This window comes from Peromyscus maniculatus, chromosome 20, assembly GCF_049852395.1.
Source record: "Peromyscus maniculatus bairdii isolate BWxNUB_F1_BW_parent chromosome 20, HU_Pman_BW_mat_3.1, whole genome shotgun sequence".
Classification (NCBI taxonomy): domain Eukaryota; kingdom Metazoa; phylum Chordata; class Mammalia; order Rodentia; family Cricetidae; genus Peromyscus; species Peromyscus maniculatus.
In genome coordinates this window covers 22762089-22783815 of record NC_134871.1, presented here as the reverse complement: position 1 = coordinate 22783815, position 21727 = coordinate 22762089, and the positions used below count along the sequence as shown (strand labels likewise).

At 45.7% G+C, this 21727-nt stretch overlaps 2 protein-coding genes and 1 long non-coding RNA gene across 6 annotated transcripts in view; 1 reads left to right on the top strand and 2 right to left on the bottom strand.

The window, feature by feature from the left end:
• Positions 1-472, bottom strand: part of Dpys (dihydropyrimidinase) — an 86003-nt gene extending 85531 nt beyond the window's left edge. For both annotated transcript variants that reach the window (XM_042264713.2, XM_006988696.4), the window contains exon 1: positions 118-472. In XM_042264713.2, coding sequence (XP_042120647.2) covers positions 118-381 — 264 coding nt within the window. In that variant the 5' untranslated portion in view covers positions 382-472. The remainder of the gene's footprint in view (positions 1-117) is intronic.
• Positions 437-19560, top strand: LOC121824237 (uncharacterized). 2 transcript variants are annotated; one of them, XR_006066047.2, is made up of 4 exons: positions 437-1659; positions 11217-17514; positions 17773-18159; positions 18271-19560. It is a non-coding gene; the product is annotated as an uncharacterized LOC121824237 (long non-coding RNA). The 2 variants fall into 2 exon arrangements; XR_013046363.1 differs by having other exon boundaries at positions 11217-18159.
• Lrp12 (LDL receptor related protein 12) overlaps positions 12306-21727 on the bottom strand; it is a 75457-nt gene continuing 66035 nt past the window's right edge. For both annotated transcript variants that reach the window (XM_076555822.1, XM_076555821.1), the window contains 3 exons: positions 19560-20664; positions 17815-17947; positions 12306-14569 (listed from right to left, as the gene is read on the bottom strand). In XM_076555822.1, coding sequence (XP_076411937.1) covers positions 13700-14569; positions 17815-17947; positions 19560-20664 — 2108 coding nt within the window. In that variant the 3' untranslated portion in view covers positions 12306-13699. The remainder of the gene's footprint in view (positions 14570-17814; positions 17948-19559; positions 20665-21727) is intronic.

Below are 21727 nucleotides of genomic sequence, written 5' to 3'. Positions count from 1 at the left end.
TCCTTTGCGCCCACAGCTAGTTCAGGGGTCTCACTCCACTCCAGTCCCTAGCGCTGCGCAGGAGCGAGCGAGGGGGCCCGCTAGAGACCCCGGATTATAGACCCGTGAGTTGGGTACCTTGGTGCCCTGGTAGAAGTCGTCTACTGACTGGGAGCCCATGAACGGGAACTGCATATGCGTGTGTGTGTCGATGCCTCCGGGCAGGACCAGCTTGCCCGCTGCGTCCAGGATGCGCAGTCCCGGGGCCGCGTCCCCGAGAGGCAGCAGGTCCCGCCCCAGCGCCCGGACCACGCCGTCCTCCACGAGCACGTCGGCCACCTGTGAGAAGTCATCATTGACCACGCGACCCCCGCGGATGAGAAGTCGTCCCTGCGGTGCCATGGCCAGGGACGCTGGGGATCTATCTGCCCGGGACTGCGAGCCGAGGAGACTTTCCTTTGAAGTCTCCAGGAACTGTGCCCAAACTCCCGCTGGGCTGCCAGGGTTTAAGTGCTGGACACAGGTGTGGCTCCACCCCAGGGGAGGGCTGGCCCGCCACAGCCCTGCACAAAGGCATGAGCAATGCCCCAGGCTGTTGCACTGAATCTAGGTGTCCACCGAGTTGATGAGTCAATAGAGGGGAGAGGTCTTGGAATTTGAAGACTGCAGGGGCTTCCCTTCCTAGGGAAAGTACTTTAGTGACAGATAGAAATTGACTTGGTTCCTTGGTGAGCACTCTACACCAAAAGACAGAGCTAGCCCGCGTTAGTCCACAGCACCAGCAGCAATAACACCTCCGGGCAGACCCACGTGGACCTGGCTCCCCCTTCACAAATCAAGAGCAAACCACCGCAGTGTCTGTGACTGGCAGGCTGGGCTGGCATGTTTGGGATTCTGGTGTCCAGATGGATAAACAAAGGAGAGGATGGCGCTGAACAGAGGCAGACTCTAAGCAGGGAGGGAGGCCAGAGCCTGCCGGAGGGAAGGCCTGAGAGAGCTGACCAAGGCAGGCAGGGTGTGATCTACAATCGCCTGAGAGACGGACCTCCGGGCAGGCTTGTGTCAAATTTCCGGAAGCATCAGCGTATCCACGCCTCAAAAGGATTACAAACCATTTGGCTGTCAAGCCAGGGGGGAAAAACACCAAAACCTCAGAAAGCTTATATAATTATTATCAAGGGACCTTTGTGTGCTGGTGAAAGGGGTAATTATATACACAAAGAAACGCCTACGAGCTGTGCGAGTCAGTCCCCCCCAGGAGAGTGCGATTGGATGTCCCTGCCTGGGTGACAGCCACCGAAACTGTCCAGATGAATGATTTCAAAGGTTTCTTTACCTTGGACACTTTGTATCATGACACAGCACAGCACAAACTGCCCACACCTGATTAACTCAAAGCTGGTGGGGTATCTCAGAGGTGGGAGGAAATGGCTCGTTGAGATTCTCAGACAACCGCAGAGGAGAAAAGAGAGGGAATTTAAAAAGGATGCTGGCTGCTGGAACAGGAGGCTGCCGCCGGTCTGGAGGCACCCGTTCCCACTCAGCACCTTCAGGACGGAGGCTGAGCCTGGACAAAGGTGTTCCGTCTGGGAGCTTGGCCTCCACACACTGTTGCCTCTGTTTCTGCTGACACTCCAGGTCCCTGGGGGACCCTGTACTGGGAGAGAACTTCCTGGCCTGGTAATGAGCTTCTACCTGGATGGGTGAGGGAAGTGAGATTTGGGGACACAGGCAGAACCGAGGGTTGGAAGGAAAATGAGTGAGGAGTTGGGATTGGGACTCGGGCTCGGATATGAACTGCTGTGGAGCTTGGGCCAGACACTCCAGGGCCTCGTCCTGCCTACATGAAGAGTGATAGCTAGGACAACCACAGGTCATAAGCCCATCCTTGTGCATCCTTTTACATTCTGAGAGTCTTCAAAGAGAGGCTCCTCGGTATTTCTAGAATTAAACTCTCCCGAAGGCTGCAGCAGTGAGCTGGAGACTAGGTAGGGTTTGTTTTTTAGACTCAGAACCATTGTATCTCTGGTTCTTCCTCCTGGGTCAAGAGGCTCGTTTGGGAAGGAGCTGTGATTAATGCCACAGTGATGCCAGGCAGCCGTCCTACAAGTGCCATGGCTTGAATGTTTGTGTCTTGTGTTTTGAACGTGAAGTGTCCTTCAGAGGCTCCTGGGCCTGGATCTTTGGTCTCCAGCTCATGGTGGGTTTAGAAGGCCGGAGCATCTTTAGCAGATGCAGCCTCAGTTTAGAGAAAGCAAGTCACTAGGGGTGTGCCTCGAGGTTTGGGAGTGGCCCCACTTCCTGCTTCTCTCCGCTTCACGACTACAGCTGCAGCGTGACCTGGTTTGGGTTCCCTCTGCCATGCTTTCTCCAGGACACACTCTGTCGCCCTGACTGAGACAGAACAAACCCTTCCTGAAGTCACTCCCTGTCAGGCACTTGGTGAAGCAAGAAAGTCACTTTCTAATTCATGTTGACCCGATTCATACAATAATATTAAGGGAGAATGCACTGGGATTTACTGCAACTTAGAGGGGAACCCTGAGAGTCTCTGGCTGGAGACAGGGGAGCAGACTCCATTTCAGAGTCATTACAAGGCCGTGTGTGTGTGTGTGTGTGTGTGTGTGTGTGTGTATATGTATGTATACATATGTTTTTTTGAGACAGAGTTTCTCTGTGTAGTTTTGGTGCCTGTCCTGGATCTCGCGCTGTAGACTAGGCTGGCCTCCTGAGTGCTGGAATCAAAAGTGTGCGATGCCACCACCGCCCGGCCCTATATTATATTTATAAAGACAATAGTCTTGGGAAGACTGGTGACCTGGGTGTGAATCAGAGAAGTGGCACCAGCCGTGGGCAGACAAGGCATGACCCGCGTGCCTGAAGATGAAGCGAAGGCAGCGGGGCCGTATCTCCCCCTCTGCGTGAGACACACAACTCACGTTACATATATATTCGCTGGAATAAAACCACTCCTGTGAACTATTGCCAACACAGTGACTGTGTTGCTGTGGGGATAACAGCTGCTTGTCTATGTGTCAAGTCACCAGCCACTCAAGGCCACTGAGCTGCAGAGTTCTGGCGAGCAGAGGCCGAGTCATGTGTCATTTGGGATGCAAAGGTCTATTGCAGAGTGTTGGGTAAGACGACCTTTATACCTTGGTGCAGTGGGACTCTATGAAGGGGCGTTTAGTCTGTATTAGTGATGTAATCAGAAGTGCCTTTTAAGCTCTTTAGAGTTCAGAACTCAGCTTTAGCTTCTTTTACATTTCAGTTCTCACTTTTTACTTCAAAGTTTGAAAAGTTATTGAACCAAATGCCTTGCAAAGCAACGGTAATGCCGATGTGCACCACTAGATGGCGCTGTCCCTTTGCAGTCTTCTTGGCAGGCTAGGTCAATGTGCTGCCATTGACCCAGACCACAGCCGGCTTCCTGAAACCTTACCTGTGTGTTTGGTTTGCTCTTGTCCTTGGAATCGAGTGTCTGCATCAATACAGAATTGTTAGCCTTTCCTCAACTATGACTAGTACATCCTTTCATGGACATCTGTAAGACTGGCTTCATGTAATAAAATTGTGACATTCTGGATTTATACCATACTTCTTTTTCATTGAGCAAATTTTCCATATTACAGTAAAGAAAAAATGTTTTGAGAGTGATTATTCACCTAAAAGAGATTACTGTTGGGACTCCACGTAATGAGGCCTTGTCTTGCATTTCCAACATTATGTCCTACCTTTGATTTCATAATCTTATTTGGGACTTAGCTTTCACATCAGCTACAGTGTTATATCAAATATAGTTGACGTGTATTTGAACATCTGCATAAAGTCAAGCTGTTGACGCCACATGCAATGAAGGAAAAAAGCAATGAGATAGATTCCAGCAACCTGTGACCTCTTTGTTTTTTTTTGTTTTTTTTTTTTTTTTTGTTTTTGTTTTTTCAAGACAGGGTTTCTCTGTGTAGTTTTGCGCCTTTCCTGGAACTCACTTGGTAGCCCAGGCTGGCCTCGAACTCACAGAGATCCGCCTGGCTCTGCCTCCCGAGTGCTGGGATTAAAGGCGTGCGCCACCACCGCCCAGTCCTGTGACCTCTTTGAAATCCTTGTATCTTCTACCCATTGTATCTCATTCTTTATCATCTAGTTGTTCCTATTAGCATTTACCTTTCTCCGTGGGAACATATCTTGGCATATGATACATGAAAAATCTGAACAAATGGGTTTTTTTTTGAAAATGTGTTTTTATTGTCATAATCTAAAACTTTGGATGTTCTTTGTGAGAAAAAAGAAAAGCATATTAATTATAAAGGAAGTGTAAGTACACACCTTTTTGAGGCACTGATTCTTCATTTATAGTAATTTTAAAAATGCAAGCAGCCTTTGTGGGTGACAGAGAAGCTTCAGATTCATAGCCCCACACTTAGGAGTTTAAGAGAGAAAAAGGCAAATGGACTGTAACTCTCCTTCCAACTGGTAGGCACAGCCCGTGCTTTTCACAAGGTTCACGTGTGTCTTGGATACTCCATCCCCAGTGACAGACTTGGGAAGACTTATGGACAGTGAGCCTTTACTTTCCCAGCCAGCCCAATCTGGTCTCGGGAGAGGCCTGGTGCTCTTTTGTGTGGACACACAGGCCTGTGGACACTTTATCCATCTCCAGGGAAGACAGACCAAGCGGAGAGGCCAACCAGTCTGTACTACGTGTCAGCCATTTTGACAGAAAATTCTGGGATTGTAGGTGCCAAAAAACTTGGTCTACAATTGAGTGAGGTGGTAGTCTGGCTCCCTGCTGCCCTGTGTTCCTTGTCCCTTAGGGAAGCCTCTGGCAGATACCGAAGGAAGATTGGTCCAAGGCAGGTCTCACAGTGCCAGACAAGAGAAGGGCCAGTTAGAACAACACCTGGCTCAGAACAGGCCCTCCATAACTATCTGTGAACTGTTCGGTGAAACTGAGAACGTGAGGCCTGGGTTTAAGCCTTTTCATGTTCTTTCTACAAGAGCTCCACAGGGTGGTGGTGACTGGGAGATGGTCCGGTGCTCGAGATGCAAGTGTGAAGACCAGGATTTGGATCCCCAGAATCCACCTAAATGCTGAGTGGGCACTCCAGCCTGGGAAATGCAGAGACGGGGGGGATGCCCCACAACAAATGGGCTAGCTAGATCAGCCTATCCATGAGCTCCGGGTTCATATAGAGACCGTCTCAATGAGTACAGACGGCAATCAAGGATGATTCCACACAAGAGCTTCAGGCCTCCACAGGCAGGGGCACACACATGCGCCACACACATTTGCATCCACACATGCATGGACACACATGTGGAACCGAATCAGGTGGGAAATACCACTTTCACTTTACAGGTGAGAGGTGCGACTCGGGGCGCCAGCCGAAGTAACACACTGCTTTGATCTGATTTTAAGGCTGTAGGAGGCCACGATCATCACATTAAATCCACCACATGGTGATGTACAGTATTTTGTTGCTTTTAATTTGATAAAGTCTATTCTTGCAGAATAAGCCAAGTTCTTTACAGAATAGCTTTGGAAAAACAAACAAAAGGAGGACATTATATCTGTGAATACGCGCATGCTCTCTCTCTCTCTCTCTCTCTGGACTCTCTCTCTCTCTCTCTCTCTCTCTCTCTCTCACACACACACACACACACACACACACGGCTAATTCTTCGGTGTTTTAAGTTTATTGTGATTTAATTGATGTACTGTAAAGTTGACGCGTTTATGATTCAATGGTGTTTAGTGCATTTACAGAGATTTGCAAGCTTCTCTTGCCTCTAATTTTAGGACGGTGTCATCTCCCAGAGAGCCTTATACTCCCACACTCAAGACAACCTTCCACTGCTGTTCCCTGGGACAGTCGTCCACCTCAAGCCCCTCAGAGCAGCCCTGCTGCTGTAAAATTTTCCTTTGCCCAGTTGAATGTGGTTGTAGCTTCTCACAGCCTCTTGAAAGCTATATAACTTCGGACTGGCTCCTCCAGGGCCTCAGGCCTGCCCCTTTGAACACATTCATAAGGGAACAGTTTCTCATCCCTAGTCTCTGTGGAAGGGACAGACCAGGCACGGTAAACCGACCCTATTGGCTAGACTCACTAACGTCCTCCATCCAGCACTTTATAGCCGGCTCACTCTGACTTGACTTTAGGAGGTATGGATGACCTGTCGCCTTTCCTGGAACTCACTCTGTAGCCCAGGCTGGCCTCGAACTCACAGGTATCCGCCTGGCTCTGCCTCCCCAGTGCTGGGATTAAAGGCGTGCGCCGCCGCCGCCGCCGCCGCCGCCGCCGCCGCCGCCGCCGCCGCCGCCGCCGCCGCCGCCACCACCACCACCACCACCACCACCACCACCACCCGGCTCTGTGTAGTTTTTGACACCTTACTTCTCATTTCTCCTTCCTAAGCCCTAAGCAACCACTTAGAAGCTTTTGTATCTTCATAAAGCTGCTCCTTCTGAATGTTTTATATCAATGAGACCACGCACATTTGTGAGCCTTTTTGGTCATGTTTATTCTTTTATGAAGCTGATGAGCTTTTAGATTTTCCACATTTTGGCTTTAGAAATAATGTTGGTGTGAACATTTGTGGACAGATTTTTGTGCGGACATGTTTTCGGTTGTATCTAGGAATAGCATTTCCAGCTCATGTGGTGGCTATGTTCATTTTTGAGGCTCTTCCAGACTGTATTTACAAAGCAGTGGCATGATTTTACAGCCCCACCAGGAGTGTGTGAAGCGTTTGATTCCACACCCTTGCCAACACTTACTGTTTCTTCTCGTTGTCAGGTGTTTTCTAATCTTCTTACTACAACAGAAACTTTTGTTATGTGGCTATTCAAATCTAAATGGCAAACCAATCTATGGGTCTGTAAGTGAAAGTGCAGTTCAGGAAGAATTAATTTGGGTTCTAAGGTCATCCTGCATTTGATTCCGATGACAAAGTCACTTGCTGGTGCCCATGGTGAAGTTTGGATGGCTAATGCTGATAAATCTAATAAATTGTATAAATGGGTTTAAACAAACAAACAAACAACAAAACACACAAGATCATCTCAGCAGATGCAGAAGATGCCTTTGGCAACAACAACCCTACATGTGTTCTCTGTGAGGAAGTGTCTTGCTAGGTTGTAAGGAGAAGGAAAGGATTACAATCTAGACAATTTGGCTCTGGACTTTAAGCTACTATATTGCTGCCTCCAATAAATTCTAAAATCTCGTGTAGAGACAGAAGTTATTATAAGTGTAGTTGAAAAAAAAAACCTGTGCATCATTAGTATTTACAAAATGCCAAAGTGTTTCTCTTAAGTTGCATAAATGATGTTTGGTTTGTATGCATGGTGGGGAATTGAACTCAGGACCTCAAATATGCTAAGCAAGTATTATGACAGTTAGGGTTTCCATTGCTGTAAAGAGACACCATGACCACTGCAACTCTTATAAAGGAAAACATTTAACTTGTGCTGGTTTACAGTTCAGAGGTTAGTCCATTTTCGTCATGGCAGTGTGCCGGCATACATGGTTCTGGAGAAGGAGCTGTGAGTTCTATATCTTGATTTGCAGGCAGAGGTAGAGATTGTCCCCTCAGGCCGAGCTTGAGCGTGTAAGACCTCAAAGCCACCTCCACAGTGACAGACTTCCTCCAACAAAGCCACGCCTCCTAATAGTCCCATTTCCTATGGGCCAAGCATTCAAACACATGAGTCTATGGAGGCCATTCCTGTTCAAATTACCCCCCTTAGCTACATCCCTATCCAATGCTGTTTTATTAAAATTTAATTAATAAACAAATAATGGATACAATCAATACACTTAGCGGATGAGAGCGGAGATGATTTGATATTCTTTTAGCAAACGAGCTTCTTTTGGAGACAATAAAACTGTCTTTCTACTTAAACATTATAATAGCACTTCAATGTTTTCAATGCATCAGCATGTGACATGGGTGGATGTCACAAACCCTTGGCTGTTTCTCCTACTGATTGTGGAGTTGATTTCCTTCCCTATTGGATCTGGGTTGGCCTTATTGATTTAAAAAACTGAATGTGGCAGAATATTCTAGAAGGTCTGTCACTCATTTCTAAGAAGCCTGCAGCTTCTGTAGAGGTCCATTGACTATTTCTAGATCCTACTTTCCATGTTGGGTCAGACTCCCCTGCAGAACCCCAGGCTCCGCCAGCTCCTGAACCCACAGCCGGCAACCAGCCAGGCATCCCCCCCCCAACCCCCGTTTCTGATGTGCAGGGCTGTAGCGGTCTTCAACAGAAAGTTTGGGACAGTCTGCCACACAGCAGTGGACGGCCTGGGACCTTGACAAACATCTGTTCCCTACAATAATCTCACGAGGTAGCGCGGATTATGTATTTAGGATGAGCCCCAGGTTCCACGAGCCTTCATCACGATGGGCGGGGACCAGTGTTCTCTCAACCGATAAATTTAACCTCGCTTGTGATTCATCTTTCAACTGTTGAGTGAGAGATTATATCTTAATCCTGCCATCATTGCTAGAAAAAATAGTGTTTTATGTGTCATAGGACTGTGAAGGACTTGGGTGATGACAGACACTTAAAAAATGGGTTAATTTGCTTTGAAAATTCTACCCCATAAGGAAGAGTCAGCAAAAAAAAAAAAAAAAAAAAAAAAAAAACCAAACAAACAAAAAACAAAACAAAACAAAAACAAAAACAAAAAAACCAAAACCAAAACCAAAACCAAAAACAAAAAAACCAAAACTCTTGAGTGCTCTGTTTTAGCAGTTGGCACATGTCAACAGGTCCTAGCATTTTAAAGAGAAAACACCATGTATCATCACAGAACAGTGGCAACCGCCATGCATACATGGATACGGTTTCATGTGTGTGTGTGTGACAGCATGGGGATATAGATTTGAGATCAAGAAAATTCTAAAACCCTGTAAGATTTCCTTTCCAGCACCTTGAAGGTAAGGTCAACTTTGAATCCAAACCAACATCCCCATTTAACTTGCTGTGTGTGTGTGTGTGTGTGTGTGTGTGTGTGTGTGTGTGTGTGTGCTTCCCTTGGGAGTTCGGGGACTCTGGGAAAAGGCTTCTTTCCACTGTCTCCCACTGGGCCTTAAACAGGCCCTGACCAATGGAGTCGGGAAGTTATCTTTTCTTTGCAATTCAGGGAAATGGGTACCAGAAGCAATTGGGCAGATGGCTTGGAGGGCAGCAAAGCATCACACGTGACTGTGGTGGGTACCCAGTACGCAGCTAGCGAACTAAATGTACTCCAGCTTAGTCAGGGATGGCGGGAAGAGACAGTAGGGGAAGAGCTGCTGGGACCCTCACACCCCTGGGTAAGATCCATCCCACCTTGGGTGCGCTCCATCCCATCCCCCACCTTCCCCGGGTACGCCCCGTCACACCCCGGGTACGCTCCCTCACACCCCGTCACACCCCGGGTATGCCCCGTCACACCCTGGGTACGCTCCCTCACACCCCGTCACACCCTGGGTACGCTCCCTCACACCCCGTCACACCCCGGGTACGCCCCGTCACACCCCGGGTACGCTCCCTCACACCCCGTCACACCCCCCCCACCCCGGTATGCCCCGTCACACCCCCGGGTACGCCCCATCACAACCCGTCACACCCTGTCACACCCCCAGTACGCCCTGTCACACCCCAGGGACGCTCCAGCACTGGTGCACTGGAGCACTTGAGGGTCACAGGACTTCCCATACACTGTTCTTTCCCAACACTGGTGCTCTGATGAAAAACCGGTAGGGCCAGGTGTATAGAAAATCCAAACAACAAATGTACTAGCCATTCAAACGCATATTATGTAAGAAGTCTTTTAAAAGTACCCCTGGGGGTGGGGTGGGGGGAAAGTACCCTGGGAATGTTCAGAGAATGTAGAGAGGTAAGTTTCCCAGATTATTACATATTGTTTTTAAAGTCTTAAAAGATGAAAATTAGACATGAAACATAAAACAAACAAACAAAACAACTCGGGTGCTTTTAGAGACTCAGACTGAGAGGTGCTCAGAGCCGGGTCCAGGCTCCATCTTACATATGTGTGCATATATAAGTAACTATAATAATCAAATAAAAATAGGCTTCACTTTTAGAGTTGGGGGCATGGGAGGGGCAGGAGGGAAGAAAGAGAAAGGGGTGATACATTTTAATTGAAATATATTTTAAAAATTAAAAAAATAAATGATTAACTCAGGTTAGGGAAGAGCAAGAAACTAACAAAGGCAAAAAAAACGAGAAATTTATTGAAATGGGAATCAAACTACTAATTAAAAAGCAAACTATGTCACAGGACATACGACATAGCACACACACACAAATAGGCAGACTCTCTAATGTATAACCCCTCCATCCCATCCCAACCCCCCTTTTTAAGGGTATGATTTTGTTATGTTGCTCAGGCTGACTCAAACTTATGAACTCAACCGATCCTGGAACTCGGTTTCCTGAGTAGATATGACTACAGGCATGTGCCCCAACCTAGATGAAGTAATTTACTCAGGAATGCAAGGATGGTTCATGTTTGGACGGAAGGAGAGGAATTAGATGTGCTTCCCCGGACAGTCGAAAGGCAGGAGATAAAGCTCAGCATGTATCCTTCAAACTGGTTTAAACTCGGGCTCAGTGGGCACTTCTTCAATAGGAACACCTTTATCCAAACCAAGTTTAGGGCCGCCCTATCACTTAACGTTAGTTTAGAGGTATTAAACCATACAGTTAAGGAAGAGCTGTGTTAACTGAGAGAAAATTGCTCATCAATGTTTGAAGATGATTCTGTAGCTTGTGCGCGCATGCGCACACACAAATTTAACTGAACTAATGTGAGCTGTGAGGAAATAAAGAAAAAAACGGTGGCTGGTAGGAGACTGACCTAACAGATCATCAGCTAGTATGTGCATGAATAGGTTAAAGTAGAGATGGAAAGGATGTCACTGATAACAGCAACATAAACTGATAAAATTTGTCAACAATTCTAAACAAAATGTCCTGTAAAGTAAAATGCAAAATACATGAGAAAGTCCTAACACAAAGACTTCAATAAATGGCTGCCTTTTTTTTTTTTGAGAAGGCACTAATTTAGATTAACAATTTAACATAATGATGCTGAATTTAAAGTTAAGATTGTCTAGGAAAGAGTAAAAAGAAACAAGTGAAAACAAGCAAAGACAACTGAACTGTACGTACACAATCCTCAAACTTTATCAAGTTTTTTATTTTTATTTTTTTAAAGAAATCAGAACAGTGTGCAGGTGGCTGGTGCACTGGCAGAAAATGAAGAGGAAAATGGCAGTGACTACCACAGCAGAACCCACCAGGGAGCTCGGCCAACCACGGTCCCTTCTGATGCTTCTGCTACTACAGGTCATCTTAGAGGAGGAAGAGGGGAGGAAGGAGGGGAGGAGGGAGAGGAGGAATACTTGAACTGTGTTTTAAAATGGTGGCTGTCAAAAATAACGCAGTTAGGACTGGTACAAAAAGGCAGGCAGACCAACTGGAGAGAACAGTCTAGAAATGTGCAGCGTGGCACTGTGTTTTATAAAAGTTCTATTTCAAATTAGTTAAGGGATGATTAGCAGCTGTGGGAAAAGGAGGCAGTTGCCTTAGGGAGGGGGATTAGTTTTGAACCCTTAAATTTAGGATGATTGATTTAAAGGTTAAAAAAAAATCAAATAAAAGACATCCAACTTTGTGTATCCCAACTCTAATGATGAATTTGCACTTGAGGAAGGGCATAGGATGTCCACACAGGGCAACTTGCATTATGATTGTTGGAAGTTGATATACAGGTGGGTACCGTATGTACAGCATGACATTTCTGGAGAGATGCACAAGCAACTGGTACTGGTATGTATTTTTTTAAATAGAACTAAATGATGGGTGTCAGGGTAGGAGAGAGACTACATTTTTACTGCTTGAACCAGGAAGTTACGTTAAGTCAATAAAAAAAAAATAAAGTAAAACATATGCCAGCATTATGGACAAGGCTTGATCCCCAGAACCAGGAAATAAAACAAAACCCAAAGCAAAAAGACAATCAGGAAACGAACCCCAGAGTTCCAGCTGCCAGCAGCATTATTAGGACCTAAAGAAGGTTAATTTGCTATGTTGAATTCTCCCATCAGTAGACTGGACAAGAGTCAGCTGTCTCAAAGGGGAAATGCGCCCACCCCAGGGGAATTTTCCTGGAGTAGTGGTGTGGACCACTACCCAGTGCCGCGGCTCTGGTGACTACAGCTTCAGCTGTATTACCTATGGCCTGAATCGGTGTATGAACTGAGGGTCACCACAAATGAACAACAACTTTGATTTAAAAAGTACCTCAAGGCAATAAAAAAAATTATTTTAATTTCTGATACATATTAAAACATTTCAGTCAGGTCTTCCTGACAGCATAACAGGACAGATACACAAGACCTCAAACATGCTTTAAAATGACATTCAGCAAAGTATTCAAAATGTAATAAATAGCAATAATCACACACAAACACATCTTCATACTCAATCATTAAGCTACTAAAACAGACAGCTAAAGAATAAATAAACAAGAATTGACACTAAAAAAAAATAAATGAGGTTTTGTAATCCACTCTACTTAAAGAGGGGGGTAATCCAAACAATTTCTTAATTTGCTTTTCAGTATTATACTGGTGACTCCCCCCAACCCCAAGAATAAAATATACTGGAAAAAAAAATCACTTACAATATAGTTTTTAAATACAACAAATAAATATGAAACCAGCAAAGCAAGTTCAGGTTGTAATAAAAATGGTCCCCCCCAAAGCTCTGGAAATATATAATCACTGTGGTAGCAAATGATAGCATCTGAAGTGAGTGCCCGGGCACTGAACTCGTCTGAGAACTTGTAGGGCTTTAGTGCAAATCCCTAGGGTCCAACTCGTGCAAACCCCTGTACTAGAGAAAGACATTACCAGGTGGAACTTAGCATGTACAACTTCTGTACATACTTTAAAAAGTTCAAAATTTAATGCATAGTAGAGTATCTTCATCCGCTTAATTCTGTCCCTAAATCGAGATGAAAACAGAAATGTCTTGGGATTTTACCATTTGGTCTGTACCATGTTAGAGTATTAAAGTCAGCATTAGAAAATCTATAAAAGTTTGTTTTCTGACAGCAATCTATCTAACTCTACGTAAGTTTTACATCGTTGTGTGTTAAACGCAAGAGGAAGTTCTTTTCCCCTGGACGGGTCCCTATGATGAAATCCAGTAGCAGACAATGTTACGCAAATAAAGAGGTGATTACAAGGGTTTGTTTTCTCTTTTGTACATTAACAACCTTAGCATCATCTAGTAGAATAAATTACATGGTGTCAAAGAGCATTAAAGATTCAATTAAAAGAAGGTGCTATTTTGTACAAACAAACCTTTTAACATAAGATAGATAAAATGACAGTGAAATAAAGCAGCCATATTTCTACTATTAAAGTACCAGGATTTAAAACAAAAACAAAGTCAGTAAAGACAAATGGAAGAACGTGACGGAGGAATACAAATACATAATGCATTTTTAGCTGCTAAACCAGTCAACCCTAGCTCATCGAGTTACACGTTGTTTCATTTGACCATGCAGGCTAACATATCATAAAAAAATCACCCTGCATCTTTTCATTTTAAACTAGTTTAATTGTGAAGTTACAAAACAATGAATGGATATTGCTCCAGCTTGGATACAGTCTCTCTGAGGAGTCCACCCTAACACAGTAGCAAAGCCTCGTCATCGCTGGGTTCGTTTTTCATTGTGGCTACTAAGCAAGTGTCTGGGATCTGGGCGGTGTGCACAATGCCACAGCGCTCGCAGGGGCCATCGCGGTTACTTGTTCTGACTCCAGGGTTCGGGGCACTGTATGGCTGCCTAAACCCTTGCACTTGGTCTGAGGCAAGATCAAGAAGAGGGCGAGAGCAGTCACTGGCGTCCATGTCCGAGGCTCCATCGGAGACTGGAATTAGCATTTCCACATCGTCGTCGTCTTCTCGTCCACTCACCCCGCTGTCGAGCTGTCTCAAAGGACTCTGGTGCTGAGTGGAGGAACTCGACCGACCTAACGTAAACCGGACCCAGCGCAGGCCCTGAGTCATGCGACTTAACGCACTGGTGAGCTGGTGCCGGGCTGGGCTCACACTCGGGGCTTCCACACCGGCCACATCCCTTCCGTCGCCGTGGCCGCCGCCGCCGCGGGCGCTCTGGGCCGAGGAGTTCGCAGCGGCCCCCACCGAGGCTTCCACGGCGGCGGTGGGGGGGACCTTCTGGGGCAGGGGCGCTGCAACGCCCCCCGACGCCCCTGCCGTATCCCTTCGCTCACTCTCGGGGTCGGGGTCGTCGGACTCCACGGAAAACAGGCTTCTGTGCAGGTGACTCCTCTCCGCTTCTCTGCTGCTGTTCTGACTCGGGACCACCTCGTCTCCGTCGGCCGACACCAGAGCCAGCGATCCTGAATGACGGGATCGTGCGAAATTAAAAATACGATTCCAAATGCTGCTGGATCGGCCCGTCATAGGGAGCCTGATGGATGTAAATCCCAGCTGAGACCGGACAGCTAGCCTCAGGTTTTCTAAAACCGAAGCCTGCAAAAGTTAAGAAAAAAAAAGTAAGACCACTAAGAACGAAGTATCAAGATGAAGAACAGTCTTTGACTCAGTGTTCCTAGGGGCAGGGATGAAGTAAATCCCCCCAGCTCTACAGGTCCACTCTAGAGAATCTAATCTAACTTAAATTCCAACTTTACAGTGATAGTTATGTCAATTACAAGTTATTTTATTTCAAACCTCAATAATAATCCAATCCTAAACCTGTACCAAGTGTAGAAAATAGGTATCTTTACAACCAAAAAGACTGACAAATCTCTGCTGTACGTCACTAAGTGACCTGGTATCATTTATGTTAGTGATCCTTTATCTTCTTACACAAACACAGTCAGCCTTGATTTACAAGGCTGGACTGTCCTGTCAATGGGGGAATTACATTTCACAGAGCTGGTTTCCAGAACTGGGTGAACGGATACTGAGGATTCAGTTATACTGTCACGCACGAAAGACTGAACATACTTGTAATACAGAATAGAAATCAAAAGTCTACATTGGGATTCCTTCTCAAGTTTAAGAACTAAGCTTTTTTTTTTTTTTTCAGTTTAGGATTAAACAAACCATATTAGTCTTTAAAAACTGATTAAAATTAAAAAACATTTACAGACTTTAAAATATGGATTGCTTCACTAATTAATTAGCACATAATAAAAGTATCTTGCTCAACTAAAAGAAAACCTAGGGGCCAATGAGACGGTTCATCAGGTGAAGGCATGGGCGCCAAGCCTGGAGCCCACCACCCATGCGCGCTGTCCTCTGACCTCCCCAGGATGGCGCATAGCAAGCACGCACCCTCTTCCAAACACAACAGCAAAGAACTGTAATTAAGAGGTAAACTCTTGTTCTAGAAGGAAGTGTTAGATTACGTTTTAAAATGTGCAGCATTTAAAAGTCTTCAAGCTCCACCTAGTGGTTATGGAGTTGGAACAAACAGAGCTCTATGAACCCAGGTGGAGCATTAAAAATACTATGTATGTATCTCAGCAAAGATTAGCTGACCCACTCCTTACAGGATGGTCTCCCCTGCCCAGGCCCAGCTTCTGGCTCTTCCTCTCACAAAAACAAAAGGGAAGCGGCCAGGGAAGAGATGCCAGCTCCCGCTCGCTCTCCACCTGTGTCTGTCAGGTCCATATAGTTATACCTGTATGGTCTGAAAACAACCCAGCAAATGCCAGGAGCCCACCATGACGGAGCATTTCCTAGCCCAGCTTTAGGAAGATACGCACTGCCTGTCAGAAATGTGGATATCCGCACAGACGGACTTTCAGTAAAAATGTATAAGATTTTTCCTCACTAATTAAGTATCTAACTACAAAATTAAAACAAATCAATAGTAGTTCAGGTTTAGAAAGAACTTCTCCTCAGACTAGTGTACTCCAGCCGCAGTCCAGTGAGGCAGGTGAAAACCACAGCAGGGAGCGGTGGATCCTCCGGCGGATCCTCGGCACACTTGATAGCAACATCATCACTACAGTCTGCACAACCAATCAGGAGTCATTCTCTACTTAGTGAAGAGCCTGCTAATAAAGTTGCCAATTCTATAAGGAAATACCATGGGTGTTTGCTGGATGGTTGTCCACAGCTTAATTTGTGAAGCAGCAAAAACTCCCCAGAAAGCATTTCTTATTTTATACTAGGCGGCAAACTACAAAATTATTTTCTTTTAAAAACTTGTGGAGAGATGATAATTTGTTGTCAGAAATTTGAACTTGAGAGTCTGGTCTCATTAAGCAAAGTCTCGTTTACTGTTCAAGAACATACTTCATTTAAAAGGTTATTTAAACAGAATCCTCTCACAGAGATCATTTATAGCTCCGGAGAACGGAGCTCTGTGGAACGAAGATCAGCCTTACTTGAAGCCTCTGTCTGACTTGGCTTCTGAGGGTCATGGCTGACAGAACAAGGCGGCAGCTCCCTGGGGACTGGCAGGCAGATACAATACTGTGACTTGGGCTGGGGCTCTGGCGAGCCAGGTGAGGTGAGTTTCAGTGGGCAACAGACTTCGATTAGCCCCCACAATTAATCCTGACTGTGAGTCCTGGATGGGCCACTCAGGGGAGTGAGTGTGCTTGGCTGGTGACAGCGATGGAATAGTGTCCGTCACACAGGTGTCAACAGCCAAGCTCTGTCCCTGGGCTGCCTGAGCTCTACCCGGCAGCTCTTTCCTCAGTCCATTTTAATCTGTACCCTCCGTGGGCAAATGGCTCCCAGTGAGCCCTTCAAATCCTTTTAGAGAGCTGGAAAACCAGAGGGAGCCGGGAAGCCTGGCCTTGCCAATGGTCCGGGCTGGGAGCCGTCCTGGTGGTGAGCAGTCCAGGTCTGTGCTCCCACCCCTTCAGGGGCAGAGTGGGGAGGGGTGATGGGAGCAGGGGCTGAGTCAGCCATGGCCTGTCTGCCACCTTCCTTCAAAGCTCTGACTGTGGCAGGGCCGCCAATAAAAAGAAAACTATAATTTAGTTTCTTCTATTTTACACCCCCAATTTTGGCCAGTATAAATTCAGAATTATAAATTAAAATGTTCAAAACCTACAATTTCTCACCAAGGATTTGCTAAACACTCAAATGCGGTGACATGTGCCAGAAGTGAATTGGTGTTCTATTTTTAAAGAGTTAAGTCACTGAGAAAATATCAATTTTTTTTTTAGTTCTAATTCTGAGAATCGTTTTTATAAACATTTGTGAATACATTTGAAATCTAAATGCATATAAATCCTTCTGACTAAAATGAACCCTGGTATATTTTCACAGCTTGGAAAGTTTTAAAAAATTTCCTGAGAAATTTGAAGAATCGAGAAACTTGAGTTACGACCCACAGACAGTGGACCAAATTCTTAAACACCGTAAAACTCAGCTTGAAGTTGTTCCTCAAATGAGGGACAAACAACTTCTCTTCGGTTACTTTTACTTCATACTGGTTAAGCGACATTGTTAGTACATTAATTTTAGTATTCATCCTTAAATCTCTTACCGTTCAGTTCAATCAGAAAATTGGTCGAAGTTTTTAAATTTCATTGCACTCACTTATTATCAAAAGCAAAATGTCTAATGACAATCATATAATCATAAATTTAGTTTTAGAGAGATTCTGTTTAAAATATAATAAAAATTTATAAATTCAATTCTCTATTTAACATTTTCTTGACTGAAAATTCCTAATTTAAGGGTTCCTGCTTTACTACACACAGACTTTAGAAGATGGGGACACAGAGATTAGACCTGCACTGTACCTGATTAGGAGAGCAAACCGGAAAGTCCTCCACGGGCGGGATTAAGCCCTGAGCGATCAGCTGTCCGTAAGAGGGAGGAGCCTCTCTGCGCAGCAGTTCCGCCTCCACGCGTGACAGCTGGGTCTCAAACGACCTTTGAAAAGGGGAAGAAAAGGTCAAAAGAAGGCAAGGGGCACAGTTCTACCATCAGAACCGGAGATGACCGGCTGAGTCTTCAACCGCATCTCTCCTCTCTGGGAACACTACTCTCAGCAAGGCTGAAGCGGACCGTGTGTCCAGGGAGCTTTATGCCAGCAAGGACCTACATTACTGTGTTTCAATAGGCAGGAAACCTCTGTAAATAAAGTAAGTAAGTAAAGAACAGATCTTAAAACCCCAAGTCCCTAGACCATAGGAGACAGTTGTTGAAAGGTCTCAGAGACACTTTATCTATCAAGTCTAACACATTTTTTTCAGGTCAGAGTGAAAGGAACCCCAATGCACCCCCTGCAGTAGGTGGACAGCTGGAGACCTGACTCTGCATTGTGCTCTTCTGTTGAAGTATGGTAAAGTTCTTCAGCTACTCATGATGGCTGTTACAGCCTGTGCATCTGTGCCCCATCTGTGACCTTTAGCTGTTTGGCGTATTCTTTGTTAATTGATAATTTGCAAGGACTGAAGGCAGCTGTCCCCACAGCAGCCTCTTGGGAGACGTCTCTGCCATGAACTTCTCTCAATTTATCTTATAGCACACTGGAAGCGCTCTCCCTGTACTCCATCCTCCTTGTGGCTAAACCAAGAACTATCTCTCACTGAACTGCACGTGGCCAGTTCATGTGCTGTTAGTCCTCGTGTGTTTCCACGGCTCCAGACCAGATGAACCATGTCCTGATTCTTGGAGAAGGCCGGGCATCCTGCACACTTCCCTGGAGAAAACCCCTCCAGGGTTTCTTCTCTACATCCTATTCAGACTTCAAAGGGCGCCTCTGGAGTGAGGACTTCCGCATGCAGGCACCATGAGGGCTTCCACACAGTTTCAGGGACTTCAGGTCACTCATGGCTCTCAGCTTACCCCGCCCACCAATCCCCTCCTTACTGTGCGCCTGCCTTGTGAAACTATGACTCCCTCACTTCCTTCTCACTTGTACAATGCTATCAAGACTGGAGGCTCTCCGATATGTGGAATTACAACTGGAACTGAGAACAACAGCTTACAAAATCCCCTCAAGGCAGGAACCTAGTAAATATATTTCTTGTCTCATAAAGCTAAATAATATTCTGTACTATGTTTATCTTTGATTATTGGGCTTTTCATCCTAATTTTATATATTCTGAACACTTACACATCTCTAACCATACTGAAAGGACTTATGGCAAACATTTGGGCCACACTTTTAAGTCTTTTCTCTTTTTAGTGTATGTGTGTGTGCATGAGCTGAAGTTCCTGTGTGCAGGTGGAGGCCAGAGGTCAACCTTGGGTGTCCAGTAACCATCCACCGTGTTTACTGAGACAAGGTCTCTCACTGAAACCTGGAGTTTCAAGTTAGGCTAGGCCGGCCGGCCAGTGAACCCAGGGTCCTCATGTCTCCACTAGCACTGGAATTACACGTGTGTTCACTACCATGTTTAATTGTGTGTGAGTACGGGGCATCAAATTCAGCTCCTCATGTTTGTGTGGCAAGTGTTTCACCGACCGAGCTACCCCTGACCCCAGGGTCATGTGTTTACTGCAGAAATCATAAACTACAGTTTGTCTTGATACTGACCTGCGTTCAAACATTCTCAGAGAATAAAGCTTACAGGTGCACCCCAATGCAATGACGAGGAGCAGGCCACAGATGAGGCTCCCTATGACGGCTGCCGTTATGACTCTGGTGGGCACAATCACCGGGCAGTTCTCCTCATCGCTGCCATCACCGCAGTCATCCTGGGAATCACACACCCAGCTTTCAAACACACAGCGGTTGTTCTTACAGTGAAAGTTCCCTGGCTGGCAGAAGAAGCAGTTTTTCTCATCTGACCCATTGGGGCAATGATTCTGGTAGTTACAGCGGTCCGAGCGAGGATAACAGACGCCGTTTCGGGAACACGGAAACTCTTCCTTTTGGCACATGGTACAGTTGATTTCATCCCTTCCATTCGGGCAATGCCAATACCCATCACAGCGCTGCTGCTCCGTGTAACACCCCCAGTTCCCTCCACAGGGCACTTCCCACGGCAAGCAGAAGCCATCTACTTGGTAAGTGGCATTAAAGCCCCTGGCAGCATTGACTTTGTCAGCACAAAAATGCACTCTTATCTGTCCAGAGGAAGAAACAACCGTAAGAGGGGCGTGAGAATCGAAAGCGGTTAACACACGCAAAAGCTTCCGAGGATTCTCCTCTAGTCCGTCATATATTTTGACATAATCCCCGTAACCAGTACCATCAAGTTTAAAGTCGGTGAAGCGTAAAATGACTTTCCGATGATCACCAGTGTCTATCAGCCAGGTGCAGTTACTTCCGGGAGGATAAAAGTCTGGGTAGTTGGGAGAACTGAAAGTACCATAAAAGTATTTTAGCCACTGTCCACATGTTGGCACGTCGCAGTCTATCTCGTCGCCTAGGTCCAGGCAGTCGATGTTGCCATCACATTTCAAAGACTCAGGGAGGCAAGTGTAAACTTTGGTGTAGCGGGACAGACACTGGAACTGGCTGTAGGCACAGGGCTGGAACGCAGCAGCTGTTGGGGGGTTAGCGTCCTTGGCACAGACCTCCTCGTCAGAACGATCTCCACACTCATCCATGCTATTACACTTCCAGGCTTCTGGAATACACTTTCCATTACCACAGCGGAACTGGTCACAGGCACAGTTTGGCTCCTCAGATTTCCCTGGGAAAATGTGAGCAAGGGAAAATAAAGAGGGAAAAAGAAAAATAAAACATCCACACCTCAATAGACAGGGAGTGCATGTTTGTATAATAATGATAATTAAGCTCAAGTTAAGGCTCTTTAAAGCCTTGTTAAAAGTATGTTAAATTCTAGTGAGAAATTAGCATTGGCATTACACACTCAAGAATTCCATTCAGTAAATGTCTGCTCCTTTCCCACCAAGTTCCCTGCACTTTTACCTGAAGATGGAAGGGGTCCATTCTGTTCTGTAGATAGCCATTTCACTGCAGAACATTTAGTGAAATGACTGACGACACATGAGCCTAAGAATTTAACACTTTGTAAACATAACTAAAACAGGAGACATGTTTAAAGCAAGAAAAACCGTCCAGGCGACCACTCTGCAGACATTTTCCACATTCTCCTATCGTTCCTGTCTCTGTCCTCATACTCAGCAGTATTTTGCTACGCACACTCTAGTGTATTTTACAATTTAGACTTGCTTTTGATAAACTGTTATCTTAAAGTTGTTTATGCTTCATGTAATCATGATGAAATACTTCCATTTTATCGTTTTATTTTTAAAACAATTGCAAGTAGTTCACAAAATGACTTGATGATGAGCACCAGTGTCTATTACCAGGTGCAGTTGCTTTCGGGAGCATGCAAGTCTGGGTAGTTTGGAGAACTGCTCATTAAGGACAGGAAAAAGAGTGCTTAGGGAATTCTAATTATTTCAGTATACCATGTCAACTATTCCACACGAGCAAGAGAAACGAACCGGACCCTAGCAGATCCTACGGCCCCACCGACAACAGGCTGAGCTGAGCTGCTGCTGCTGCTGCCAGTCCACTGACAATTCACGTGTGGATAAGGAGGCGGCAGGAATAGTCAAGCTGAGTGGATGTTACAAAGGCGGTGATGATAAGAAAAAGGCACCTCCTAGTGCTCTAAATTGTCCACGGGTGTGACCTGGTCATGTTTGGAAACCGTTTAGGAAGAGAAAGATTACAAAGCCCGAGACAAGTGTGAGTGGGATGGGTTATGTCTTTTGCTTAAGATG